This window comes from Lepus europaeus, chromosome 4 (assembly GCF_033115175.1).
Source record: "Lepus europaeus isolate LE1 chromosome 4, mLepTim1.pri, whole genome shotgun sequence".
Classification (NCBI taxonomy): domain Eukaryota; kingdom Metazoa; phylum Chordata; class Mammalia; order Lagomorpha; family Leporidae; genus Lepus; species Lepus europaeus.
Genome location: NC_084830.1, coordinates 111,747,318 through 111,772,991, shown reverse-complemented (window position 1 = coordinate 111,772,991; position 25,674 = coordinate 111,747,318). Strand labels below are relative to the sequence as shown.

Sequence of the window (25,674 nt, the reverse complement as noted above, 5' to 3'; positions counted from 1 at the left end):
TTGTGCATTTGTGTTGGAGACTATTTAGAGAAAAAGCTTTAATGAAGAATGCTAACAATAGCCAGGTGTAAATGGACACATGGTCACCATGCCCATTTACAGAGTCAAACACTCTCCACAGAGAAGAGCTTGGCCACGCTGTGCACACACAGGTGTCAGTTCTGATGCCTCAGGCCTGCTCTGAGGCACCAGCTCCAATGAGACCCCCACGGGCACCATCAGTGGTGTCACAGCACAGACTCCGGGCTCTGCAAACCACTGCCCCGTGCCCTGCACCAACATTCTCTTTATTCACCCAGCATGGTTTTGATCCTGGGTGACCACGTCATTGCCACATGAGCCTTTAGAAACTTTCCTTCCAGAGCCAGCCGTTGCCCCCAGAATTAAACAGTCCATCCGGGCCTGCAAGCAGGAAGGGAGACTGGGGTGGGGTTGGGGGTGGGGGAAGCTGGTTAAACGGCCCAGGCCTAGAAATCTCCCCCCACTACCCCCTTCAAGATTTCAAAAGCCCCAGCTCCATTCCACAACACCATTCCCCAAGCTATATCCATCTTTTCTTTCTTCCTTCTGTTTTTTTTTTTTTTCTTAAACATTTATTTGAAAGGCAGAGTTACAGAGAGAGGAAAGACAGAAAAAAAGAGAGCTCTTCCATCTGCTGGTTCCCTCCCCAGATGGCTGCAATGGCTGGGGCTAGGCCAGACAGATTCCAGGAACTTCTTCCAGGTCTCCTACGTGGGTGCAGGGCCCAAAGCACTTGGGCCATCTTCCACTGCTTTCCCAGGTCATAAGCAGAGCTAGATCAGAAGTGGAGCAGCTGGGATATGAACAGGTGCCCACATGGGATGCCAGCGTCTCAAGCAGCAGCTTTACCCACTATGCCATGGCACTGGCCCTCATTTTTTTTTTTTTTCTACTCTGAGGGTGAGCCCAGCTCAGACTGAGTAACCTGGTCTTATCCTGATGCCCTTCCCTTCTGTACCCCTGTGCTGGCTTCCAGGGGTTGCTGCCAAGCTCTTCTGTGATGCCACAGTCTCAAACAATCAGCAGTGCGAGCAGACCCGAAAGAGTCCCTATCCAGTCTAGTGCTTTTTCAAGCTGCATTTCCTTTTTTCTCCATTAGGTTCTTTGTTGCACAAAATCTCAAGTGGAACCCTGATGTCTCAAAGAGGCGATTTAAGTCTTTATTGGTACCAAGAAGTGACTTTTCGCACGTGGGCTCTTAAGGCTCTGCAGGTTCTCAGGGCACAATCTGAAATCCTAGGATCTCGTGTCAGTGATTTACTTTAGTAGATGGGGAAACTGAGCCCAAGAGGTTAAGTGACAGCCCGAGGGCAGTATTAGTACTGGTTTCCTAGGGTGCTGTGATAAATTACCACAAACCCAGAAGCTTCCAACAGCATGCCTTTGTTTTCTTAGCATGGTGGAAGGCAGAGGTTCTCAGTCAGCTTCCCAGGAACAACACTGAGGTGTGAGCAGGGCTACGTCCCTTGCCTTGCCTTTTCCACGGTGGGGCTGTCCTCCCTCCCCGAACCATGTGGCCTTGTCTTCTCTCTCTGGTCCCGGCATGTGTCTCTTCTTACACACAGCCTTGTCATTGCCCTGGGGCACCTGAATGCTCCAGGACAACCCATTTCAGGACCCTGAATGTAATCACATCTGCCAAGTCTCTCTTGTCGTGTAGCATCCAGAGAGTCAGATGTGGACGTTGGGGCATCATTCAGCCTGGCTTAGACAGACAGCAGTTAATAGCGGTGGCTGGAGCCAGGACTCCTGGGCTCCTTTTGCTCTGTCTTGGTGGGGAAAGAACACTCCTTTTCCTGGCACCTACTTAATACTTGGCCTGCTACAAGCCAGAAGCAGAAAAGGACTGCTCTCGCTGGGGCAGCGATGGTGGAGTTCAATACTGTAAAAGGCGACGGTGATCCCTGACAAACCTTTTTCATTGGGTGTGTACTTGTGCAGGAGTGGAACACGAATTCTCAGAGATGGCATAAAAGCAGTGATAACAATCATCACTCTTTACACCAACACTATGAGGAGGGGGACACTATTGCCACTTAGTGTTCGGGGAAGCTGAAGCCCAGAGAGAGGTACATAGCTTGCTTGAGAGCACACAAGTTACAGCAAGAGCCAGGATTCCACTGCAGGTGACCTGAGGCCAGAGCCTGCGTACTTAACCATGACCTGGTTAAGAACACAACCCAGGCCCCGGGCAGGGTTTCTGGATCATGTGATCTCAGCAAGACAGATTTTAATGCTCCTATTGCACACTGTGGCAGGAGCCTGGGCCTGCCTTTCCCACGGACTTGCTCCATGGCACTGCAACATGTGGATGTCACCCTCTTGAAGATGAACAAAGAACACTGATGTTTTTATCATCTGAGAAACTGAATAAATACAAGGGCTTCCAGGAGCTCATGGCTGGGTGGGTATTCAGGCCTGGCAGGTGAGATGTTGGTTGGGACACCTACATCCCACATTGGAGTGCCTGGGCTGGATTCCCAGCTCCGGCTCCCGATTCCAGCTCCCTGCAAACAGGAACCCTGGGAGGCAGCAGTGATGGCTCAAGTCATTAGGTCCCTGCCACCCACCTGGGACACTGGGATTGAGTTCCCAACTCCTGGCTTTAGCCCCCTGGGCTGTTGAGGGCGTTTGGGGAATGACTCAGGTGGGAGCACGTTCTCACTTTCTGCCATTCAAATGATTGTTTTTTTATTTATTTTTTTATTTTTTAGACAGGCAGAGTGGACAGTGAGAGAGAGAGAGAGATAGAGATAAAGGTCTTCCTTTTGCCATTGGTTCACCCTCCAATGGCCGCCGTGGCAGGCGTGCTGCGGCAGGCGCACCGCGCTGATCCGAAGCCAGGGGCCAGGTGCTTCTCCTGGTCTCCCATGGGGTGCAGGGCCCAAGCACCTGGGCCATCCTCCACTGCACTCCTGGGCCACAGCAGAGAGCTGGGCTGGAAGAGGGGCAACCAGGACAGGATCCGGCGCGGCAAACGGGACAGGATCCGGCGCTCCAACCGGGACTAGAACCCGGTGTGCCGGCACTGCAGGTGGAGGATTAGTCTAGTGAGCAGCGGTGCCGGCCCAAATGATTGTTTTTAAAGTTCATGGGAAATTCACATTCTTTTTTAATTCCACTTTCCCATGAATGTTTTGGAGCCCCCTCTTAACTCGCGCAAGCTATTGGGAAGGGATGAAGAGATTTATCGTACATTTAAAAGCTCATGCTTGGGGCTGGTGCTGTGGTGCAGTGGGTTTACACCCTGGCCTGAAGTGCTGGCATCCCATATGGGTGCCGGTTCTAGTCCTGGCTGCTCCTCTTCCAATCCAGCTCTCTGCTATGGCCTGGGAAAGCAGTAGAAATGCCCCAAGTCCTTGGGCCCCTGCACCCGCGCGGGAGACCTGGAAGAAGCTCCTGGCTTTGGATCGGCACAGCTCCTGCCGTTGCAGCCAATTGGGCAGTGAACCATCGGATGGAAGACCTCTCTCTCTCTCTGTGTGTGTAACTGACTATCAAATAAATAAATTAAAAAAATAAAGCTCACGCTTTAGGGCTTAAGAGAATGGGACAAGGGCTGAGTAGGTGGAGCACGGGGACTTTTAGAGCAGTGACACTGTAATGGCCACATGTCATCATGGCTGTCAAAACGCACAGAATGTACATAGCCAGACAGAACCAGATTGTAAACCATGGACTTTAACCAATAACTCATCGATATTGGCTCAGCAACTTAACAACCACACACAAATGGATGCAGTTAACACAGAAGAAACTTTATGTGTATGTTAGGAGAATATGGTCATTCTCTATACTGTCTACTCAATTTTTCCAAAAAACCTTCATTAAAACACACATACACCTTACACTTTTAGACAATCCCAATAGTCTGCTCAAAAATTCTTTCTTATTTGTAAAAGTCTTGGCTGGCGCTAGAAGCCAGGAATATTCTTCCAACATCCCTCACTGATTTGTATCTGCCATTTCCTACAAGACATTGCACTGTGCTCACCAAATCTCCGCTTTCCTCAGATACCACTCAGAAAAGCCCTGAGCCTAGACTTGTCCTGGGATCTTGTCCTAGCCTCCTCACGGCCAGCTCTGCTGCCTTGGGACAGTGCCTGGATTTCTTGGAGCTTGTTTTCCCTTCGCCATTAAGAAGATACACTTTTCCCAGTAAAGTTGTTGTGGTAATTCAGTAATGCAATACCTAGGAAGGCTCTGTGCAAACCCCAGGGCGTTAGACAAATGGAAGGCAGAGCTTCCTTCCTGTTAACTCCTCACTAGCATCTTCCCCCACTCAACAGAACAGCAGGTCAAGCTCAGGAGGGTAAGTTACTGGCCCCAGACCTTGCAGAGAGTAAGCAGGAAAGCTTGAATTAGAAAAAATAACCAAAGGATGGGTGTTGTGGCACAGTGGGTTAAGCCACTGCTGAGACACTGGCATCCTTCATTGGAGTGCCTCGGATGGAGTCCCAGCCCTGCTTTTTGATCCTGTCAGTGGTGGAAGGCAGCAGCAGATGACCCAGGTGTTTGGGCCCCTTTCACCCTAGAGGTTCTGGTTCCTGGCTTCAGCCTGACCCAGCCCTGCCTGTTGTGGTTATTTGGTGAATGAACCAGCAGATGGAAGAGGGTTCTCTGTCACTCTCCCTTTCAAATAATTTTTAATAATTCAAAGAGTAGTGTTTGATGCAGCAGTTAAGATATCTGCTCAAGACACATGCAACCCTAATCAGAGTGCTTGGTTCAAGTCCCAGCTTTGCTTCCTATGTAACTTCTTGCTAATACACATCCTGGGAGGTAGCAGGTGATGGCACCTGCCATCCATGTTAAACATCCTGATAGAGCTCCTGCCTCTGGTCTTTTCGCCTGGCCCAGCCCTGGCTGTCATGGGCATTTGGGGAGAGAAACTTGGTGCCTTTTAAATGACTTAGAGATTTAAAAAATCAAGCCTGATTCCAAAGTTCATGCTTTTAATCATTATACTCAGTTGACCTTAAAACATTAAAGAATCAGACGGTAACAGTTCCTGGAAGAATCTCTAACTATAATCCACATGATAATACTCATCTCTCTTCTTTGGAGCTAATCTCCAGGCCAATGACAGTCTAAGGGCAAATTTCTCAATAGACCCCCGAGTACTTAGGGCATAGAACCACGGCTTTCCTGCCAGGGTCCAGGAAGGGAGGAAGGGTTGTATTTTGTGTGTCTATTTTAAGCATGGCTATGATGGCTATGGACCTAGTGTTCAGAAGGGTTAAACATCTGTGATGAGACAAATTTTGTCTACAAGTAAAAACTGTAGCAGACAATAAATTTGAATGCTGTCTCAAGAATAACAGGCTCCATCATCTTGAGAAAAAGTAAAAAACGAAAAGACTTCTCTCCTGCTAACGAGACTTTGTTCTTCCTGACTCCCTAAGATAAAAGATGATGTTCTCTCAGGGTGTTAGCTGCTCTCCAAATGCTGGAGTCTCTGCTTACAGAAGCAATTCATCCACTCACTCATTCATTCTTCACTGAGCACCTACTGTGTACCAGGCACGGAACTAATTCTTGAAAATCAAACAGCGGGAAAGGCAGACTCAACTTCTCCCTTTACAGAACTTGCAGGCTTCTGGAGGAGAAAGCTGACCAAGCAGAAGGTTGTAACTTAGGAGGTGTTGGGAGAAATACACAGAGCCCCACAGATAATCTCTAACACAGCCCACGAAGCCTTGTAGTCTTGGCCTGGAAGGCATTCGCCCTGTCACCTGAGCAACTGCCAATTCTAGGCATAATCTCTGGGACGGCCCACCTGCCACCACCTTCTCCTTGCCTTTGGATAATGCCACATGGGGTCTTTTCCAGACTTCATGGAGTCAGAGTCACCTGTTTCTTCTGCCATTCTTCTCATTTCAGGGAACCTAATCAACTGGTATTTACTGAGGCCTTACACTTGGCTGTGGGGCAGATAGAGCCAAGAGCTTTAGGGGAGTGCTTAACACATTGTGTGCTCCCTGTGGATCTGTTTGTCTCCCTCTGTAGACAAAAATTCTCAAGTGTAGGGGCTATGTCTCATTCATCTTTATTTCAGGGACTTGCTTTGGGTCTTGTAAGTGTAAGGGTTCAATGACGATTTGTGGAAGGAAGAATGGAAAAGCAGAAGAGCAGAAGTGACAGAGAAAGGAGGGAGCAGGCAGCGCGATCCCTTCTTCTTTAGATAGGCTATCAGGTGGCACTTGGCAAACTGAGGTCCAGTCCAGCTTCCCCCAGAAGGAATTCTCAACCTCACACACGCGGCCAGAAACACAAAGCTGGAAAGGCTGGAGAACTTATTGCACCTTGGGAAGACGGAACATCTGCAACCACCTGCCTTGTCTCGTGTAGGCAGGTTTCCCCAGCTTCAAGAAGCCACACCCGCTTTGTGATGAGAGCTGGGAACTAGTCCCACATCAGAGCCAGCTGAAGGCCATAGCAGGCTGTGCTTGACAAGCCCCAGGAACAGGAGCTCCACTCACCCACCCACTTAGCTCCCCATCTCCGCAGTTGGAGTCCCCCTCCCTATGTCCACTTGACCTGCTGGATTCAGGGCCCTGGAACGTCTGTTAAAAACCCTTCAGTGGGCTCTCAGGGCTGGCAGGAGGACCATGCAAGGTCCTCCTTCCTCCCAGCTCCCTCTCGCTAACCTCCTCTCTGTTGCCTGTCTTGCTGGCCAAGCTCCAGCCACAAACCCACAAGCAGCACCTCTTTCGCAGACCTCCACCACTCTGTACACATGGTGAATTTTCATATGCTCTTCCTTCTGTCTGAAATGCCCTTCCCCTGGAAGACCCCTACTCATCCTTCAAACACCCAGTCATGTCACTTCCTGAGTAAAGTCAGAATCCAGCTCATCTCCCTGAACTCCCTGTGTGCTTGTCCTCAGAAGCTCGTTTCAACTACTAGTTCTCCAGTCTACCTGTGACCTCTCCAAGTACCTGCGTGGCTTTTCTAAAATATTACTTTGGGCCAGCGCCGCAGCTCACTAGACTAATTCTCTGCCTGCGGCGCCGGCACCCTGGGTTCTGTCCCGGTTGCCCCCCTTCCAGGCCAGCTCTCTGCTGTGGCCCGGGAGTGCAGTGGAAGATGGCCCAGGTGCTTGGGCCCTGCACCTCATGGGAGACCAGGAGAGGCACCTGGCTCCTGGCTTTGGATCAGCACGGTGCGCCAGCCGCGGTGGCCATTGGAGGGTGAACCAACGGAAAAGGAAGACCTTTCTCTCTGTCTCTCTCTCACTGTCCACTCTGCCTGTCAAAAAAGAAAATATTACTTTCAGGGGCTGGTGCTGTGGCATATTGGGTAAAGCTGCTGCTTGCAACAGCAACATCTCATAAGGGCCACCAGTTCGAGTCCCAGCTACTCCACTTCTAATCCAACTCCCTGCTAGCAGCCTGGGAAGATCCGCAGAAGAGGGCCTGCTCCTCCAGGTAGGAGACCCAGAGGAAGCTCCTGGCTTCTGCCTGGCCCAGTGCTAGCGGTTGTGGCCACCTGGGGAGCGAACCAGTGGTTGAAGATCTCTGTCTCTCTCGAACTCTTTCAGAATAAGTAAGTCTTTTAAAAAGTAGTATCTTCATATGAGCTTACATGGTTTCATATCCAACATCTTGTGTGTGACTTCTGGTGTATGACTGGCCATCGGCAATACAGATGGAACGATTGAACAAAATAACTCACTTGATACATTCTCAGCCTAGCTTACCCTCTGCCAAACTGCTCGGGCATGGGGGGACACCACTGTGACTGGGACAGGCAGGCTCTCTGTGTATACATGTGTGCCTTGTGTGTGACATACAGACAAGTTGACAAATACATGAACAAGGTAATTTCAGGGGGTAATAGTGCCCTGCACAAACAGGATATACAGAGAAGGTCGTTGGTCGCAGGGGAGTGGCTCAGATGGGTTGGGGAAGGTTATACTGAGCTGAGGCCTGAAGGTCTGGAAGGAGCCAGCTGCACGGAGGTCTGAAAGCCCAGTGTCCCACCTGAAGGGAGCAGTCAGTGCAAAGGTCCTGAGGCAGGAAGGAGCTCAGAGGGCTCCAGGAAGGAAAATGTGCGTGGGAAGCACTGAGAAATGCAGACCGTGTAGAACCTTGTGGGTCGTGACCAGGTACAGTGACAAAACAAATGGCTGCTGAGATCAGCAGAGACACTGCCACTGAATGGGTGCCTGTGTCCCTCCGCACGCCTCCCTCAGCGGCATTACTGCTGGCTCACCGGGGCGGAGACAGCCCTCATTAATCTCAGGAAGCAGGAGAGCAGACTAACTAGGGAAGCAAAGGCCGCCTGCCCAGCTTTGTTTTGAAACCGTCAATTCCGAAGTCTGCTGGCTGGCAGAGACAGGGTTATTGATTTTCCCTTCTGGAATGCGTGTCCTACAGAGTCCTCGCAAAGAGAAACTGAAAAACAGAGGGAAACACGACGGCCGAGGAGCACAGGGCAAAGGGACATTGTTTTAAAACCATCTATCCTGGTTTTTGTCTTTTTCTTACAACGCTTGTTGGACTGTGACTTGTCATATCTTTTTTTTTTTTTTCCCATTTCTTGCTGTCCTAGCTCCATGCTTTTCCCATGATAGTTTTGCTTGCTTTCTCACTGTATCTTTACCAAGCACAGGGTTTGTATACAATAGGCACTTAAAACCAGAATGGGGAGTGTCAGTCTCCAGGTCAGTCTGTCCATCTCACCGCCTGTCTCTTTAAACAATGTGCCTCCTGCCCTTCCAGCCCATAAAACCAGCCTTGGGTAATTGCACCGGGCTGGCGGCATCCCCAGCTAACTAATTTGTCTTCTCTGGAGAAACCGGAAGCAATTAGGGGCTTCCTTCCACCGCCTGGGGGGCAAGGTGCCAAGTCCCTTCACTACAGCAGCACCCTAGCGGCTCCCGGTTTCACAGGGTGCAGACGCCAACACCTGCGTCCTTTATGTGCGCTTTGATAGAAGTCGCACGCCTGCCGACCTGCTTAGGTGAGCGGGGCCTCTCTCTCTCTGGAAGCCTCTTTGGCAACTTCTTCCTTCTTCCTGTTGCTGTCCTGGCTACATGGGGAGGAATCTTTGTAGGCAGTAATGACTCCGTGTCCAAAAGATGGGTAGAATGTGACTAATGGTACCCTAGGTGCGGAAGCCTGGCCTGAATTTTGCCTGCTCACTCAGCCAGGATGATGGGAACTTAATTTTATCACCTGGAAAATGGTGTTACAATCGCTACCTTCTTGAAGGAAAATGTCAGGGCAGCAAAGAAAACAACATGTGTCACAACTGCACAATTATTTACAAAAAACAGACAATCCTTGATTTTCTTTTAATAAGGCATCTGGTGTTATGAATAGGCACAATCAGCTGTCATTTCACATATCATTTAGTTTGAAGCCTGACACTGTGCTCTAATAATTTATCTTTTATTTTACCTAAGGAAATCGTGGAATAGTGTTCTATTCTTGGAGCTCATACAGTGTGATAAAGAAGGCTCAAGGCTGGGTGATGGTTCTCCAACAGACTGACCACAAAGAGGTACTTACTGAGGCTTAAAATGTGCTATTCATTGTTTGCAAAGTAGGCAATTTCCCTGCGGATAACTGAGCTCTGGTAGTGGGAGTGTTCGCTTCCTTAACAGGTTTTATACAAACTTCACACACACTTCGTTTCTGCCCAATGTCTCCTATTCCCTGGATCAACGCATATTTAAACGCACAAGTTCAACATCACCTCTGTCCAGATGCTATGAATGTGCCCCTCAGCTCTGGTCCGAGATCTACAAACACTCACTGAGCCTGTCTCGGGGCTATGGGGCCGTTTGATCTAACTCCCTGTGGAAACCAAGGAAGCTGAGGCCTGGGGACGTAGTCTGGCTTTAAGAAAGTCCCTCAACTCACAGGTCCATGACTGAAGTCAGATTCTCTATTGCTAGGACAGAGAGGATGCTCTGTCCTCACTGCCTGTTAGGGACTGCACATCACTTCACACCCAACACGATTATCACCCAATCCCTGATCTAAGCCCAGCTCCTTCCCTGACCTTTCAATCTCTATGAAGCAGAAACTCTAAAAAGGCACAAATCATATTTTTATACTTGTGTATATTATTCTCTGCTGTTTCTTCCAGAACTGGCATTTTACAGAACCTCAAAATGTATTATTTTTAAAAAGAATATTTATGTAAGAGAGAGAGAGAGAGAGAGGGAGAGAGAGTTCTCTCTCCAAAAGTCTGCAACAGGCAGGATCAGGCCAGGGCTGAAGTCGTGAGCCAGGAACTCAATTGTCTGAAGCATTGCTGTTATGTTCCAGGATCTGCATTAGTAGCAAGCTGAAGCAGGAGTTGAATCCAGGTACTCTGATGTTGAAAACGTGAATCTTTGTTGCTGGGCTGAAGACCACCCTTCTAAACATATTTTGGTGGCTGTGTGACTATATTTTCTCTACGTACTGTGACTGTATCATCCTCTGTACTGTCTGCGTTTGGAATTCATCATGAGGCACTTCTCCTCTGGCCTCACTGATCCTGCTGCCCTGTTCCCACCAGCAGCTTACTTGGGGATGCCTTCACTTCGCTCCCAAGTGAGAGTGGCACCTCCCGGGTTGGACTACAGCTTCACCTCCTGCCCCCACCCCTTCCTTCTCCCACCACCTCCCATCCCGACTTCCTCTTCCAGAAGAAACATTTGCCAGAGTCCCAGGTCAGAAAGCACCCCTCCCTCGGGCCCCACCTCCTTTTCTCACCTCATCATCTACTGTTCTGCCTTCTCAACCCTCCACTCCCACCAGAGGCCTCTGTGGGCGTGCTCTGAAACTCACAGAGTCTCACCGCCTCACTCTGGACACACTCTCCACCCACTGACTGCGGAATCTAACCATCAGTTGGGCCCAGCTGAACTTTTCGCCATCATAACAGCAACAAAGGAATACGGCAGCTAGGACTCCCTCAGAACTTCCCATGTGCCAAGCCCGGTCCTCAGTTATTCAAACGTCTAACTCTAGTAACCTTCACAAACACCCCGGGAGGTTAGTCCAGGACTATCCTCACTCTACAGGGATGGAAACCAAGGCTCTGGAGCATCACGGAATGCTCCCAAGGTCACAGACTCAGTACCTGCAACAGATGGAATTCATACATAATTCCACCCATCTGCCAAAGCCACATTTCTAACCTTTGGGCTGCATTGCCTGGAGCTATCTTTCTTCTCTAAGGTCTGACAGCTCCTCACTGTTTGCAGTCACTTACTTGCCGACTTCTACGTTGACTGGCATTTTATGAAACAGTCCTGTGTATGCACGTGTTGTCTCTTGTCCCCAGTTACAGCGTAAGCACTGCAGATCGTTACGGGAGCCTTGCGGGCTCTGTCCCACAAGATGCGCCTACTGAACAGACTGGAAGGGTGAAGTGTTCAATCCTCCTGCAGTTGTTTTGGTCAATTAACCCTTCAACAGTGAGTTTACTCTCCTTCCTTCTTCCCCCAGGACGATGCAATGGGTATGAGCAAAAAGAGAACAGCTCACTAAGTACAGGCTTCTGGTTGAGCATCTCTACCCCAAAAACCCCAAAATGTTGCAAACCCCCAAACTCTGAATGCTGGCATGACGTCACTAACAGAATTACACACCTTGAAACTGTTTCACGCACAAAAATCATGAGAAATACTGTACAAAATTACCTTTAGGACACATTGATAAGGTATGCCTGAAACCTACATGAATTTCATGCTTTGACTTGGGTCCCTTCCACAAGATATCTCGGCATGCGTACGCAAATATTGCAAAATCCAAAAACCAGAAACACTTGCCTACCCAAGCATCTTGGGTGAGGGAGCCTCACAGCCTGTGCCTGCTCTGCCTAGGGCGGGCAAGCCTGAAAGTAGTTGCTGGAGTGACCGAGGAGTGTGGATGTGTAGAATCACAGCACCTTTAGCTCCTGAAGCCTCTGCACAGTTAGAGGAATCACGAGGGCAAAAAATACCCAAAGCTCCAGGAATTCTAACAACGATTGAACCATCGTGAGATTGCATTTTTATTTAAGAATCAAAAATGCTAACCCTGCTAATTACACAGGCCTGCTTGGACAGCACCACAGCAGGTCTCTGTGAAATGGTCCGTGTGGAATGAGCGACATGGCATCTGAACCGAGTTCTCACGTGTCGTACGTGGAACATTCATTTTGGGTGCCTTCATCAGGAAGCTGGTTGACCTGCAGTCAGTTAGTGCCCCTCTCTGGGCCTCTATTTCCCATGTCCTGGCGTTCTGGTAATTAACACAGTCCACTAATTTGAGCTCACATGCGCAGTTCTTGGAACCGAAAGAACAAAATGTAGACGATTACCTGAAAATATCGCAAACGTCATGCACATTAGCTCTTGGTGGGGCAGAGGATCAAGCTGGCCGTATCTTGTGTTCTCAGAGAGCTCTCTGGAGTCAGGAAGTTACTGCTCACCAAAGGCTGACTCCTGCCCTGTCCAGGGTGGCATACTGCCCCGGGCTGTGACTGCTCCACCCCATCCTCTCCTGCTTTTGGGCAAATGCCCCCAGAGGAAGCAGCAGGCAGCTGCCTCGCTCAGCACCTGCTGCACAGCCCTCTCTGCCCCCGCCAGCCGTGGAGATGCCTCTGCCCTCCTGCGTGCAGTACAGGTGCAACACCACAGGCCATCCGCTAAGGCCTCCAGCACGGGGGAAGATAACCTGTACCTGGAAGCCATCGTCAGCCTCCCTTCTGGATGCCAGGAAACAAAAACCTGCATTCATGATGGGGAAAAGTGACAGCTAAAGTAGTTTAAACGAAAGCCTCCTTCAAGTCTTCTCAAGTTGAGTTTGAGGCTGCAGGAGAGGCTGGGGACAGAATGGCTGTCTCGGCCAGACCACTCTTTCTTTTTGCCCTCTCAAAAACGAGTTCTGAACCCATGGGCAGGGTTCTTTGTGATTCAGTAGATGCACTCCTTGCGCGGGTCAGGGCCCAGGTGTGGCAGATACGGAGTGAAGAGCGCAGGCCAAGGAGCAAAGAACCCAGGCTATTCAGCAAGTTCAGAAACAGTAATGGAACAGTTCTACCTCTTGACTGCGGGGAGAGCTGCATGAATCTGCTCGTGACAAAACTGCACAGAGCTGCCCTCCCACCCCCACACACAGAGTGCACATGGGACCGTGACAGCTCAAGAACAGGATCTGTGGATCACACCAACGTCAGTTTCTCGGTATTTAGACCACAGCATGATCACATAAGATCCTACCATTGGAGGAGCCTGGTTGGTACCTGGGGCCTATTTACTCGTTTTTGAAACTTTATAGGAATCAAGAATTATTTCTAAATAATAAGTGAAAAAGAACACGCAAACAAAAAACACACTGCCTAGTGCAGTGCAACTGGATTTGGCTACTTCTCCCTGGGGGACGCTGGTCTCCCAGGCCCCAGGCTGTCTCACAGGAGACGCAACAGAGAACTCTCCATCACCATCCTTAAGTCCCAACTTCCTGAACATTTACCACGAATGAAGCACTTAGAAAACACTTTTCTCACCATAGCCAACACTGCCACAGGCTACCATCCCCACCCCCACTTGACAAGAAGACAGTGATGACGCTGGGGAAAGCTGCCACTGAGGCCACCCAGCTCACCTCTGGGGCCAGGCTCTGTACCCTAGGAACCACACGAGCGCAGCCCTCACATACTCTGTCTCTGAGGGCGCTTGGACCTCCCTCCTCCCGTCCTATTCCGCACCCCTGCTCTGGCCCCAGAGCCCAAGTTGGCCACCTGTGCGGCAGCAAAGCAAGGAAAACAGCACTTACAGGTTCTTCACGTCAGCAATGCCGCGGAACGCCTTCCTCGGGACCCCCTGGATCTGGTTCTCGCTCAGATCTCTAAACAAGAAGAGAAGAGGCACACCACGTTAAAGACCCAGGCCGGCTCTCTCTGCATCTCATTATGATAACAAAACCTCTCCGAGGGCAAGGGCGAGGGCCAGGGCGCAGGCCAGGGCGCTGCCTGTGCTGTCAGAAGTGTTGGCGGGACTGTGTAGTCTCAGGCCCCAGGCTGCTACAAGGTCCCATTGTTCTGCCAGAGATGGCCCTGGCTGAAATGGTTACCAGGCGAGAGCAGCTCCTCCAGGGCGGGCGCTGTGGGTGGTCTCGCACCTCCAGGCCACGAGCCAAGATACTGGCTTGTTTGTTGCACACACTACACTCAATTCTCTATTCTGTCACCTCCCAAAGACGACCCCTTGATCCCCCTCCCCCGCCGCCCTTCCCCCACGGCAGGGCAGCAGGGTCAACACCACTCAATCGCACATCTCTTAGGGCTGTCCCTTGCTGCTCAGGGCTCTCTGCCTTTGTCATGTGGGATGGGAACAGAGTCTTGGCCATCTGATTTTCTGATGGGGTGAGCATTTCAGCTTATTCTAGCATCCCAGAGATCCCTGGAGGCCCCCTGGGTCTTCTCAGAGACAGGCATGAAGTATTCAAATTGCCATTTCCAAAAACCCATTCAAATCAGGGGGGTCCCAGGCACCTCGTATAGCACCAAGCAGCACTAGTATGTATGGTGCTGCGAAGAGGTACTACCAGATAGCTGTCAGGTCCCATTGCTGGCTGAAACCCAAGTCTGTTCTCAGGGCTGAAGCACTGCCCAAGCCTTGGTTTCCTCTCCTGAGAGTAATGCCATTTTTTGTTTTTGTTTTCCCATTTTATTTTTTTGCAAGGCCAAACTCCGGTGCCTGTTTTCATTCAGCCCTCAATCCTTCCTGGATCGCAGTGAGCAATCAACCTGTAGAGCCCCAGCAAGGCCGGCCCTGTGTACCACGGTGTCCTGCAGAGCGCTGACACCTTGCACTGTCTGGCTCATGTGGCGCACATCCTTATACTGCGGAAACACCTCCAAGGGGGACGGCATGGAGAGGGCTTTGTGCAGAGACGAGGCTGGAGGCACAGTTCTTTATTCAGATAGAAGATGTACAGGAGGATATTATAAGACAGTACTTATAAAGCTCATGGGAAAATACATCCTTGAAATGTGTGCCTTTTTCATAGGATTTTTCATGAACTTTTCAAAGATCCCTCAGATGCTTGGATTTCAAAATCTTTTACACCAAAATTCACTTATCTTTTAATTCCATCTTCCACAAACTTTTTGAAGCAGCCTCATCCATGTGGATGTGCACGCGTTGGCTTGAGAGGAATACACAGAAAACCCTCAAGTATTCAGGTAAAAACATGTACTCCGACATCACCACTGCTACCAATGAGGAGCAACGTATAAATTTCACCAGTATGACCGCATAATAAATGGTCTATTATAACCTCCGTTTTTGCCTGCTATATTGAGAACATCTGTCCGGTCATTAACAGCACACTTATGCCAACATTTTGAAGAGCTGTATAGCATCCAATTGTAAGGGTGGCTATGCGATTCCAAACGGTTGGGCAGGCACTTATTTGCCATTGAAAGAAACGCGAGGACAGCCATCTCTGCCCATATGGTTTGGAGACACTTGTGCAACTATTTCCTTGGCAAAAGGCTCTGTAAGGAGAACCTGTTGGTTGCAGGTGCTGAGGTGCTCAACAGAGAGACTGCATTCGTGGGCCCTCCCCCACACAGGGATATTCTGAGGGCATCTAATTAAAAGCTATCTGGAAGGAGAGCCCAGACAAGCATCTTCCCCTAAAACCCCCAGGCAGTCTAGATGAGCAGTTGGCCATGGGGCAGAAGACTAGCAGTCAGTCCTGTGCTCCCACCTGCTGAGATAAGCCGCATGCTCCTGCAGCTGGCTGAAACTGGGCACCTGGGCAATGTTTGGGGCCACACTTAGGTTGCAAAGCAAGGCTTAGCATGAGAATAGGGAGCAGGTGTGAGCCCCGGGGCTTCTGAGCTGAAGCAAAGGGTACTCCCCATCTCACATCCAGTTTCTTCTGTCTGCAACTGAGGTAAATAAATTTAGATGCACAGTGAGCCCCACTGCAGCCTCCCCCACCCCCCTCCGCCAGGCCTGATTCAATGAGCAGGGCTCCAGCCTGGAGTTGGGACGCTGAACAAAGCCCACGATGACAGCAGAGGTCAGGCGGTGTCATCAAGGCCACTCGGCTGCTCTCCATCAGCCTCCAGAGAAGGGGCCAGGGTCCTGTCATCTGACTAATGCGATTTCCACCAGGCATCTGGGCTGCAGCCGAGGCTCCGGCAGCCACAATGGGCCCAGTCTTTTCTGTGTCTCCAGGCCGCCAAGCCCCTGCCCACCACTGCCCCAGGCGCTTGGAGGCCATCTTTGACTGTCCTGGGAGAAGAGCTCCGGTTCTGCCTTTGACAAATGGCTAGGGATCCAATCAGGGGCCGGGGACCAGGCAGGAAAGAAGCACAAAGTATTACTGAAACACATCCTGAAAGACACTGGGAGGAAGAGCAATCGCACAGGTTCTGGTCCACAGTATAGGGTGACCAAGAGAGGAGAGCCACAGTTACGCAGGCTAGTCTCACAGTGGCGCTGGGCAATGTCCCACCTAGGCAGTCCCGAGGGCCAAATCCCACGCTGGGGCGGGGCAGCCACTTCTGCTTCTGTTCCCTATTTTCATGCTGTGAATTTACCCAGCTTTGTTCATACTTTAAGAAACCCGGCTTTCTCTCCACCTCCTTGCCATTGCGTTTCTCCTGCCTCCGCAGAGTCAGAGAGTAGATTGGAGGGAATTTATCCGTTCCCCATGACAATCTGCTTGTAAATTTTATTAATTTTATTTTCCATTGAGCCCCTCTTCTCCGGCTAACAATGCCGCGGCCATCCATCTGCAGGATTGTATATTGATTTCATAAATACCTCTAGTAGGCTGACAAACTGACAGCTTTAATGGTGTTACTGATGGGGCGTGGAGGAGGGTTCAGGGCTGGGTGCTTCATTTTCGGTAACCATTCCCTTCACAATTATTGCGGGGCCTTTGTGAGGGTTCCTAATGGTGTGTTTATCTCAGCAGGCTGCCCGAGCACGGAGCTATTGTTAAGTGTGATCCTTGAGAGAGACAAGAGCCACCGTTTCTGGCTGACACTTAAAGAAAAATAACAAAATCTATCCGTGAGGCCCATGAGCCTAGTTCCATCCAATAGCTTGTTGGGGTTTAGTGTCCTACCCTGCACAAGGAAAGCTGTTCAGGGTGGGGAGTGGGGAGAAGACCAGGAAGGAAGTGACCAGAAAAGGGAACTTTTTTTTTTTTTTTTTTAAGCCTAAGCCTTAGAAGAAAGGTATATGGTTGGAGCAGGAAAAGGGGGAGAGGGGTTTGCTGGGTTTTTCTGGGGCAAGCAAAGAAGATGGCTGATGGGAAAGGCTGTGTTGGTTGGGAGCCCGGGGCTGGGAGTCGGGATGCCTTTTGAAATAATCAGGGCTCTGAAGGGAAAAAGGAGACCTGCATTAGCTCAAGTGCACTTTCCAGCTTCCGGAAGATGATTAACCGACTGATTATTCCATCCAAAAACACAAGACCAAAGAGGACTTATTAAGGAGACAGTAAGTCAAATAGAAGTTGGCAAGAACCAATATATCCCCCAGCAGCCTACCCCCTCCCTACCCCCCCCCCCCCCGCCTTTTTAATTTACTAAAATGCTTTGGACACAGATTAACTTTCTTTGCAAATTTATTATTGCTCCATCTACCTTGAAACGGGAACTGCAGACACTTTGATAAATGGATTGAAAGGTTGTCTAGTTCCAGTGCAGCTTTGGAAAGCGCTTCCTGGGGCTCTCGGAGCAGTCAGGAGGGCTGTGTTCTCAGAGCACCAGGGAATGACAGTCCTCACCTTCACCCCTTCCCGTGTAAGAAAAGGAGCAGGACAATCTCCTCTGTGCTCCAGTGTGGACAGTGGCCTTGTCTCGGTCACACTCATGCCACCAGCAAGTCCTGTTTGTATTCAGTGGCACTTAAAGAGGGGGAAGAGAGGAACTTGCTCCTAGATGTCAATGCCAAATTATCCCAAAGCTACAAAACGGGGCTTGGAAACGCCCAGAAACTTGGGGAGTTCTTGTTTCTGAATGAGATGGAGGTACTTACGAGCTGTGGGATTACCCAACTTAATAGCATGCTCCTTGCTTGGGTTTCTCCATCCTTGCAGCGAGGCTGTTCATTTTATTGACCTCACTGGTTGATTGTGAGAATGAAATGAGCAGACTCATGTAAACCATTTTGCACAGTATCTAGAAGATGGTTAAGCTTTCAATGAATGGTTGCCCTTAGTCTCTCCATACGTATTTAGCCCTGGAGTTGCATTGCTAGAAACCACCTTTATCAGCACCCTGAGACATGTGCCCTTGCCTTTGCAAGGAATAAAAGGCTTCAATGTTGCAAGGACTTATTCCATACAAGTGGAAGAAGGGATTTGAGTTTTCCTTATCTATTGTCTAGACAAGAGTACCCATGTTTGATTCTAGATTCTTTGATGAAACATGAGAGCTTGATTCAGGGAAAATGTCTGTCTTATGTTGGGTCCTCTCAGCAGCAGACACTGAACCAAGCCATCAGAGATTGATTCACATCAGGAAGGATGGACGCAGGAAGGAGGAGAACAAGGCACAATCAGTCAAATACCAGCCTTCACCCAATACCACAGGAGCTCCAGACTCTAGTAAGGGAGCTGGCTCTTTTAGCTCAGCATCAGGCAGTTCTTGGCTAGGGACCATCCAGGAGAAATGCAAAGTCCTAGGCTCTGCCCCCCGCCCCCAGCTGGGTGAGATGATTCCAGCAATAAGGACAGACTGCTGAAGAGGTTCCCAGCTATGAGACTTTAGCACTGAAGGGGAAGGAAGCAAGGAATGGGAACCAGGAGTAAGAGAGGGGATCCATGGGGATCCAACTCAAAGCATTTATAAGAAGGCTTCAAGGACCCTTCTCTTGAGCCAGGACACTCAGCACATTAACACATCAATCTCAGAAGACTGATGCAGGCAGTGGGCATTTGGGGCCTTGATTAAGATGCCGCCTGAGATACCTGCGTTCCATACTGGAGGGCCTGGATTTGGGTCATGGCTCTGTTTCTGATTCCAGATGTGAGAGACTTGGATTGAGCTCCAGCAGCTGGCTTTGGCCCAGCCCAATTCCAGCCAGTGAAGGCATTAAGGGAGTGAACCAGCAGATGCCAGATCTTTCTCTATCTCTCTGCCTTTCAATAAAAAAGATGGCACATCCAGGACCAAGGATCAAGAGGCCACACAGGAAGCTAACAGATCAGATAAACAGAACAACCCACTCCAGTCCTGATGGAGTTTGTACTTCTTTATATGTTTGCCTCCCCAATTCCTGTACCTTGAGAACAATTACGGCACCTGTCAGTATAACATGTAAAACAAATACTTTAACTCTTGATTAGCCAGACTAAAATAAGGCATGATCTGAAATGCATTTGTATTTAGAATGACTGGATTTGGGATCTGGCCGTGGATTACCACTGTAATTCTCATTGGCCCAAGTACAGACTGAAATTTCCATTGTCTGCCTAGTAGAAAAGCCTGCTTATTGGCATATGCAGTATCAGTCAAAACTCATTTAGGGCTTTAAAAATTTGTCGGTAATCTACTCTACACATCTGAAGTGTCTTGTCCTCTCAATACTACCAGCCTGTACAAAGCTGTAGCCTTTGCTTCTCACCCCCAATCTTAACTCCTAATATATAGTAACTCAGTGACTCATGATCTGCTGTAGGAACCAAAGCAAAAGATATTGTTTTGTTTACCTTGTTTTATACAGTGGGGAGGGAAAGACATGCAGGAAAAGATTGTTCCCTGGGGATTTTACAATGTGGACTTCGGGGAGGATTTATCTTAATAGGTAAATCTCTCCTGCAGGCAATTTATCTTAATAAGCAAGATTATATATTTGCAGTTAGGTCACTGTCAAAATCGAATGAGCCCCAAGCATATGTCCCAGTGAAGACACACACTGGCCCCTCCAGCTGGGTGTCAGGTCAATGGCAACCTTTGTCTGAGGGAGATGGCAATGAAGTAGCTGAACCATTTCCTGAAGTAACTGTCACCTACCCCAGGGATACAGAGAATCAAAGCATCAATGGGGTGCAAAAAAAATCCACCATCGATAACAAAACAGAGCAAAAAACCCAAACCCAATTGTTTTCACTGCTCCATTGTGTTTGAGTATTTCATTGCAGAGGAGTGGCTTCCTCCATTCATGTTAAACAGTTACTGAACGAAAAATACCAGGACGGTCTCTTCCGGGCAGCCTCACTCTGAGAAGCTTGTTAGAAAAGCCTTAGCCAGGGCTTTAATGTGGGCGAGTTAAACATCGCCTCAGATCCTACTTGCATGACCAAAAACGAGCTAAGCGCCTACTGTGTTACATTAGGGTAGAGGTCAAGGCACAGACACAAACGGAACCACATTTGTTTCCCTGGACCCCAGGTTCTTGTTGATTGCGCAAAGACTCACACTAGGACATTTACGGATGTAAAATGAACACCTAGACACCTCCAACAGCGGCATCGGCCCTCTCATGGCTTTTCCTTTTCAACAAGAAGCAAACTCTAAATTGAAACTCACACCACTTTCACAGCTCTGCTTTACTCACGGCCCAAAGCCCTTTCAGTGTTTGCAGAGAAAAGGGAAACACACCCGTGTGATCACTCGGGCTTGTGGGGACGCAGGCTTGCTCCATCAGCTACTTTGGCTTTGCCTTTTAAAGTGGGTAGTTTGAGAAAAATAAAGACAGCACAGAGAGATTATTAAGAGTTGGTATGGTTCAGGGAAGTTGCTCCCTTTCTCATTGTCAAGTTCATAGTCCATCTGGTCAGAACTTACTGACGGTGCTTTGAAACAACACAGATTCTTGGTAATTTTTTTAAGATTTGGGTATGGGAATGGTAATGTGGTTATGTCTCCTTTCACTTAGTGTGTTTGAGAGATACTGACATAATTAAGGATGAGATGATGGTGTCTGGGTTTTGCGTGCAAAACAACATAGAAGGGGGGGAAATGGGTGGAGGTAAAGGTGAAATTTGAGTTGATAACTTCTTGGGGCTGGGTGATGAGTAACTTTCAGTTATCATCTGTGCTTTACTTTCAAATGTGTGTGAAGATTTTTTTTAAAAAAAGATTTATTTGAAAGGCAGAGTTACAGAGAGGCAGAGAGAGGTCTTCTATCTGCTGGTCCACTCCCTAAATGGCCACAATGGGCAGAGCTGGGCCCATTTGAAGCCAGGAGCCAGGAACTTCCTAGGCTCAAGCACTTGGGCCATCTTCTACTGCCCTCCCAGGCCACAGCAGATCTTTTTATAACAAGATAAAAAGATATAAAAAGAAAAAGAAAAAATAATGCAGATTCTTGGGACCCATCCTGGACCGAGTCAGATACCCTAGGATGGGCTCTACAGTCTAAATCTTAATTAGCTTCAAAACGATGCGTAGAACGATTAGTGTATCAGGTTAGGAGCTAACTTGAGGTTCCAGTTTGCTTAACAGGTTGTATGTCTTTAAGAGCATCAGTCCAATTTTCTGGGCTTCAATTTGGACTTCTGTAAAATTGGGATAAGCATCACAGATAATGGACAAGCAAGTGCTTTCTAAACACTACCATAGTATGTGCTCCTAAACACAAATATAATCATCACACCAGCAAGATGTTAACAAATATATCATACCACTCCCTTAAATGTTTAAATCTCAGGCCCAAGATGCAAAGCCCTCCTGTGTCTCCAGTGTGTGATTGCCGGTGTTGGGATAAATGGAATCGCAGTGGAAGCCTGCATGGGGAGACTGACAACATTTTACTTGTGTTTTAGGAAAACACTCAGGGGCTCGGCATGGAGGTTCACTTAGTGGGTGGAGGGAGAGGAGGAGGAGGAGAGAGAGGGGAGAAGAGAGGGAGGAAGAGAGGGAGGGAGAGAGGAAGGAGTATCATTATGTTCTTAGAATTGTATCTACAAATCACATTGAATCTGTTAAAAAACAAATTAAAGGAAAAATGTTAACAGAAAAAAAAAAGGTGAGAGTCCTAGGGGACTGCACCCTAGCCTGGGATCCAGAGACACAGTGGGGGAGAAAACATGCACTTAGTCCCGAACTCTCCTAAACCCACAGGGAAGACTGGAATGAAGACAGCCCAGGAAGGCCTCAACCACAAAGGATCCCCTGAAATCTGTATGAGAAGTCCCCGGCAGACAGGTAGATGAGTAGGTATGCAGTTAGAGCGGTTACCAAGGGCGAGAGCCTGAGGTTCAAGTACAGCGAGGCAAAGATGCTCCCAGGCAGCTTACTGACCAGATGGAGGCAGGGAAGAGTCCGTTAGGCTGCAAGCTGACACGGAGCGCTGCGTGTGAGGCTAACCAGGATCACTGGCTAGCTCTGGGACTAGTTACCTAGGTACGCATCTTATTTTGTCTCTTCACAGTCAGGCAGATGGTCTGGGGGTTGTCAGTTCAAATACTTTTGGGTTACACAGGTCAAAATCAATGAGTAAATCAGGCTGAGACAACAGCACTACATCACGGGGGGAGGGGGCACCTGGGGGACTGCAAGGGCCCATCTAAATTAATTCTCTATAGTAATCAAAAGCAAGTAATGCATTACATGACCAACAGGATTCCTCAGCCCTGGTTTGGATTCGACAGGCAAATACATGTTCAGGAGCACTGAGGGCATGGAGGCCATCGTCCCTCCAGGGAAGTCTGCGAATTCTAGAATGACACTGCTCCTTAGAAATGTGGCATGTGACACAGAAGTCATTTAAAGTTTTCCATTAGCCACATTACAGAAAGAAATTGAAATTAATGTTGATAAGGTATTTTATTTGAACTAATATATCCAAAATGTGAGGAGACAAATGTGATTAAAAACGTGCTGAGCCGGCATTGTGGTCCAATGGGTAATCCACAACTTGTGACAATGGCATTCTATATTGGAGCACCAGTTCCAGCCTTGGCTGCTCTACTTCCAGTCCAGCCCCCTGCTAATGTGCCAAGGACAACAGCGGAAGATGGTTCAAGTACTTGGGCCCTTGCCACCCATGTGGGAGACCCAAGTGGAGTTCTAGGCTTTTGGCTTCAGCTGGGACTGGCCCTGGCCATCATGGCCATTTGGAGAGTGAACCAGCAGATCGAAGATCTCTGTCTCTCCCTAACTTTGCCTTTCAAATAAATAATATTTCTAAAAAACATTTTCCACGTACTTTTTGAAGATCCTTCACATCACCATCTGAGCATGTGACCAATAACAATGTATTCATGAGATATTTTATATCCTTTTGTTTTCAGATCAAGTCTTCAAAATCTGATGCGTGACTGATGCCCACCTCGATTTAGACTGGCCAGATCCCAAGTGCTCCAAGTTACATGTGACTCCTAGTGCTTTCTGGATTGGATAGTGCAGTTCTAGGATTAAGGCAAAGAACTGGAGGCTGCAGGAACTTGGATTTTCATTGTTGACAGGAGGAAAGTTTTTAAGAGGTTGGACCCAAACTAAAGGTACCCAGTATAGAACTGCTTAGGGCGCCTGGGTGTGCTAATGAAAAAATATGGAGGACTCTCAAGCGCGGTTGAAGCCCTTGGATCCAGGAAAGCACTCAGACATTCAGGCATCCTGCCTCTGAGCACAGAACCTTCTCCAACCCCAGGCTTTCCTCTGAGTCTTTCCAAACCACTCTTCCAAGGCTGGCCGGGTTAATCCAAGCTTCTAGTTCAAACAGAAATTTTCCTCACTTAATTATCCTATGCAGCTCCAACTAACACTCTCCACGGCTGTCCATGGAACAGCAATGTGTTTGATCACCTCCAGCCAACAGCCCGCTAATCCCTGGGATTATCACAATTTAGCAACAAGGCAGTTACATGAGATGGGATTGGGACGCTCTCATTATCAGCCCAATTATGTCTTCTGTTCTGGTCCAGGCTCCCCTGTGTCACTAGATGGCCCAGGAAAGATCAGCTGGATTCTAACTACAGACATCTGATTCCAGCTTCCACGCATGCATCACTAGGACCCTGTCAGGAGACACAACTGCATATTGCGAGCAGAAATCCAATGCTGAAAATCAGCTGTTCTAAGTATCTAATGATGCACCTGAGATAGCAGCCTGCTAGTATTTATGCCCAGTGGGATGTTCTGGCTTTAACTTATCAACCTTGCCTGGGAGGCTTGGGGGGAGTGTTCATACTGGTTTGAAAGAATGCAGACTGGTGTTTTGTTCCTTCTCTTTGTTTGAAGCTGTGTGTCTGCCCAGTGGGGTTTGGGGAAGGGAGCCCATTCCTGTGCAATCCATCCTCCTTCAAGGCTGACTAACCAACCCCCTCCCCCTCAATCTACCCCGGTCCTCTCCACCCCTCCCTTGGCAGCCATCTGAGGCTCTCATCCCTAATTTGATTGTCGTAGCTGACACTGTCAATCTGAAATCCAGTCGCATATCTAATGTTGGCTGGACAAGGGGAAGGCAGGGGGAGGAGGGAGGGAGAGAGGGGGTAAATTCATCTTGAGAAGTAGCTTTATGTAAATCGATCTTTTGGCCCGAAAGCTGGAGCCAGGCATTTGCTGATTAATTGGAGAAGCGTCCTTGTTCCTATGTCTTCTTTAGAGACGGCCCAAATTGAGTCCTTTCTTCTTCACAAAGACATTCCCATGCCAAAAAGCTTTTGCAATTAGGAGATGGAAGCTTGCGACAGAGGGAGGGTAGAGGGATGGGGGAGCGTTTATGGAACTGTTCTGAAAAGAAGTGCATGCATGTGGCCTGCTTGGTGATTAACTGCTGACCTGGGCACCCTCATCTGGTTCCCAGTCTGTGGTCTGATCACCTAGAGGCAGAATGTCCTATAGGTGAAAATCTACTTAGGCGATAATTGGCAAAAATGAAAGGCATGGGAGGGGTGCTTCCAATATGTTTTAGGAAACCATATTTGCAGCTACTGCTTGGGCTCCTTTCTCTTGGTGTCAGAAAGCAGAGGAGTGAGAATGTGATTAATTTAACTTATTTTCTACATCTGCTTACCTTTTCCAAGCAAGATAGCTAATCACTCACCAACATGGTCCCTGTAACTCACTAACTGCCAGGACACTGTTAAATTCTACTTTACCAAAAAGTAAGTTAGCCACCTGGGCAGAGGGAAAAGTCAGTTTGGGTTCAGAGAGGTTGCTGGTCACATAATCCACGTGCTTACGGTGGGTTGAGCTGGTGAGATTCCATAGTGCTTTCTACCAGTTCCCTTACTAAATTGTTAGCTTCATGTGGCTAGGGGCTTTTGCCTGATGCACAGTTTATAATATATTAGTTGAATGGCTAGGAAAATAAGTGAATACGATTTGATGCGGTGCCCGGCTCATGGAAGACCGAGAATAAAAACCTCAAGCTAGGAGGATCATGTTTTCCCCCAAGCCCAGTTTGCACCTCAAAGAGCTCTTGCTATCTTTATGTCCCTGGCGAGGATCATGCCTGAGAACTAAAGCCAGTAGCACAGTCCTGCGTGCTAAGGAGCCACGGACAGAGCAGCCTTCGGCCAAGAAAGGCTTAAGAGCAAAGCTGAACGTGGGAATGAGCAGCTATGTGGAGAAGTGCAGTTAAGCAGACAGATAATTCGATTCTGCTAAGAAAGTTTAAACCTGGCCTGAGCGTACAATACATTTGGAAAATGAATTCTATCCAGAAAAGGGCTGTGTGCCTGACAACGCTTCCTCTTCACGAACAGCTCCTTCCCGTGCCCCCTCTGCAGACTATGAAGGTCA

At 48.7% G+C, this 25,674-nt stretch overlaps 1 protein-coding gene across 2 annotated transcripts in view; it reads right to left on the bottom strand.

Moving 5' to 3' along the window:
- The window catches only part of SLIT3 (slit guidance ligand 3), a 642,896-nt gene that overhangs the window by 200,508 nt on the left and 416,714 nt on the right, over positions 1 to 25,674 (bottom strand). For both annotated transcript variants that reach the window (XM_062188711.1, XM_062188710.1), the window contains exon 5: positions 13,788 to 13,859. In XM_062188711.1, the coding sequence (XP_062044695.1) occupies positions 13,788 to 13,859 (72 nt within the window). The remainder of the gene's footprint in view (positions 1 to 13,787; positions 13,860 to 25,674) is intronic.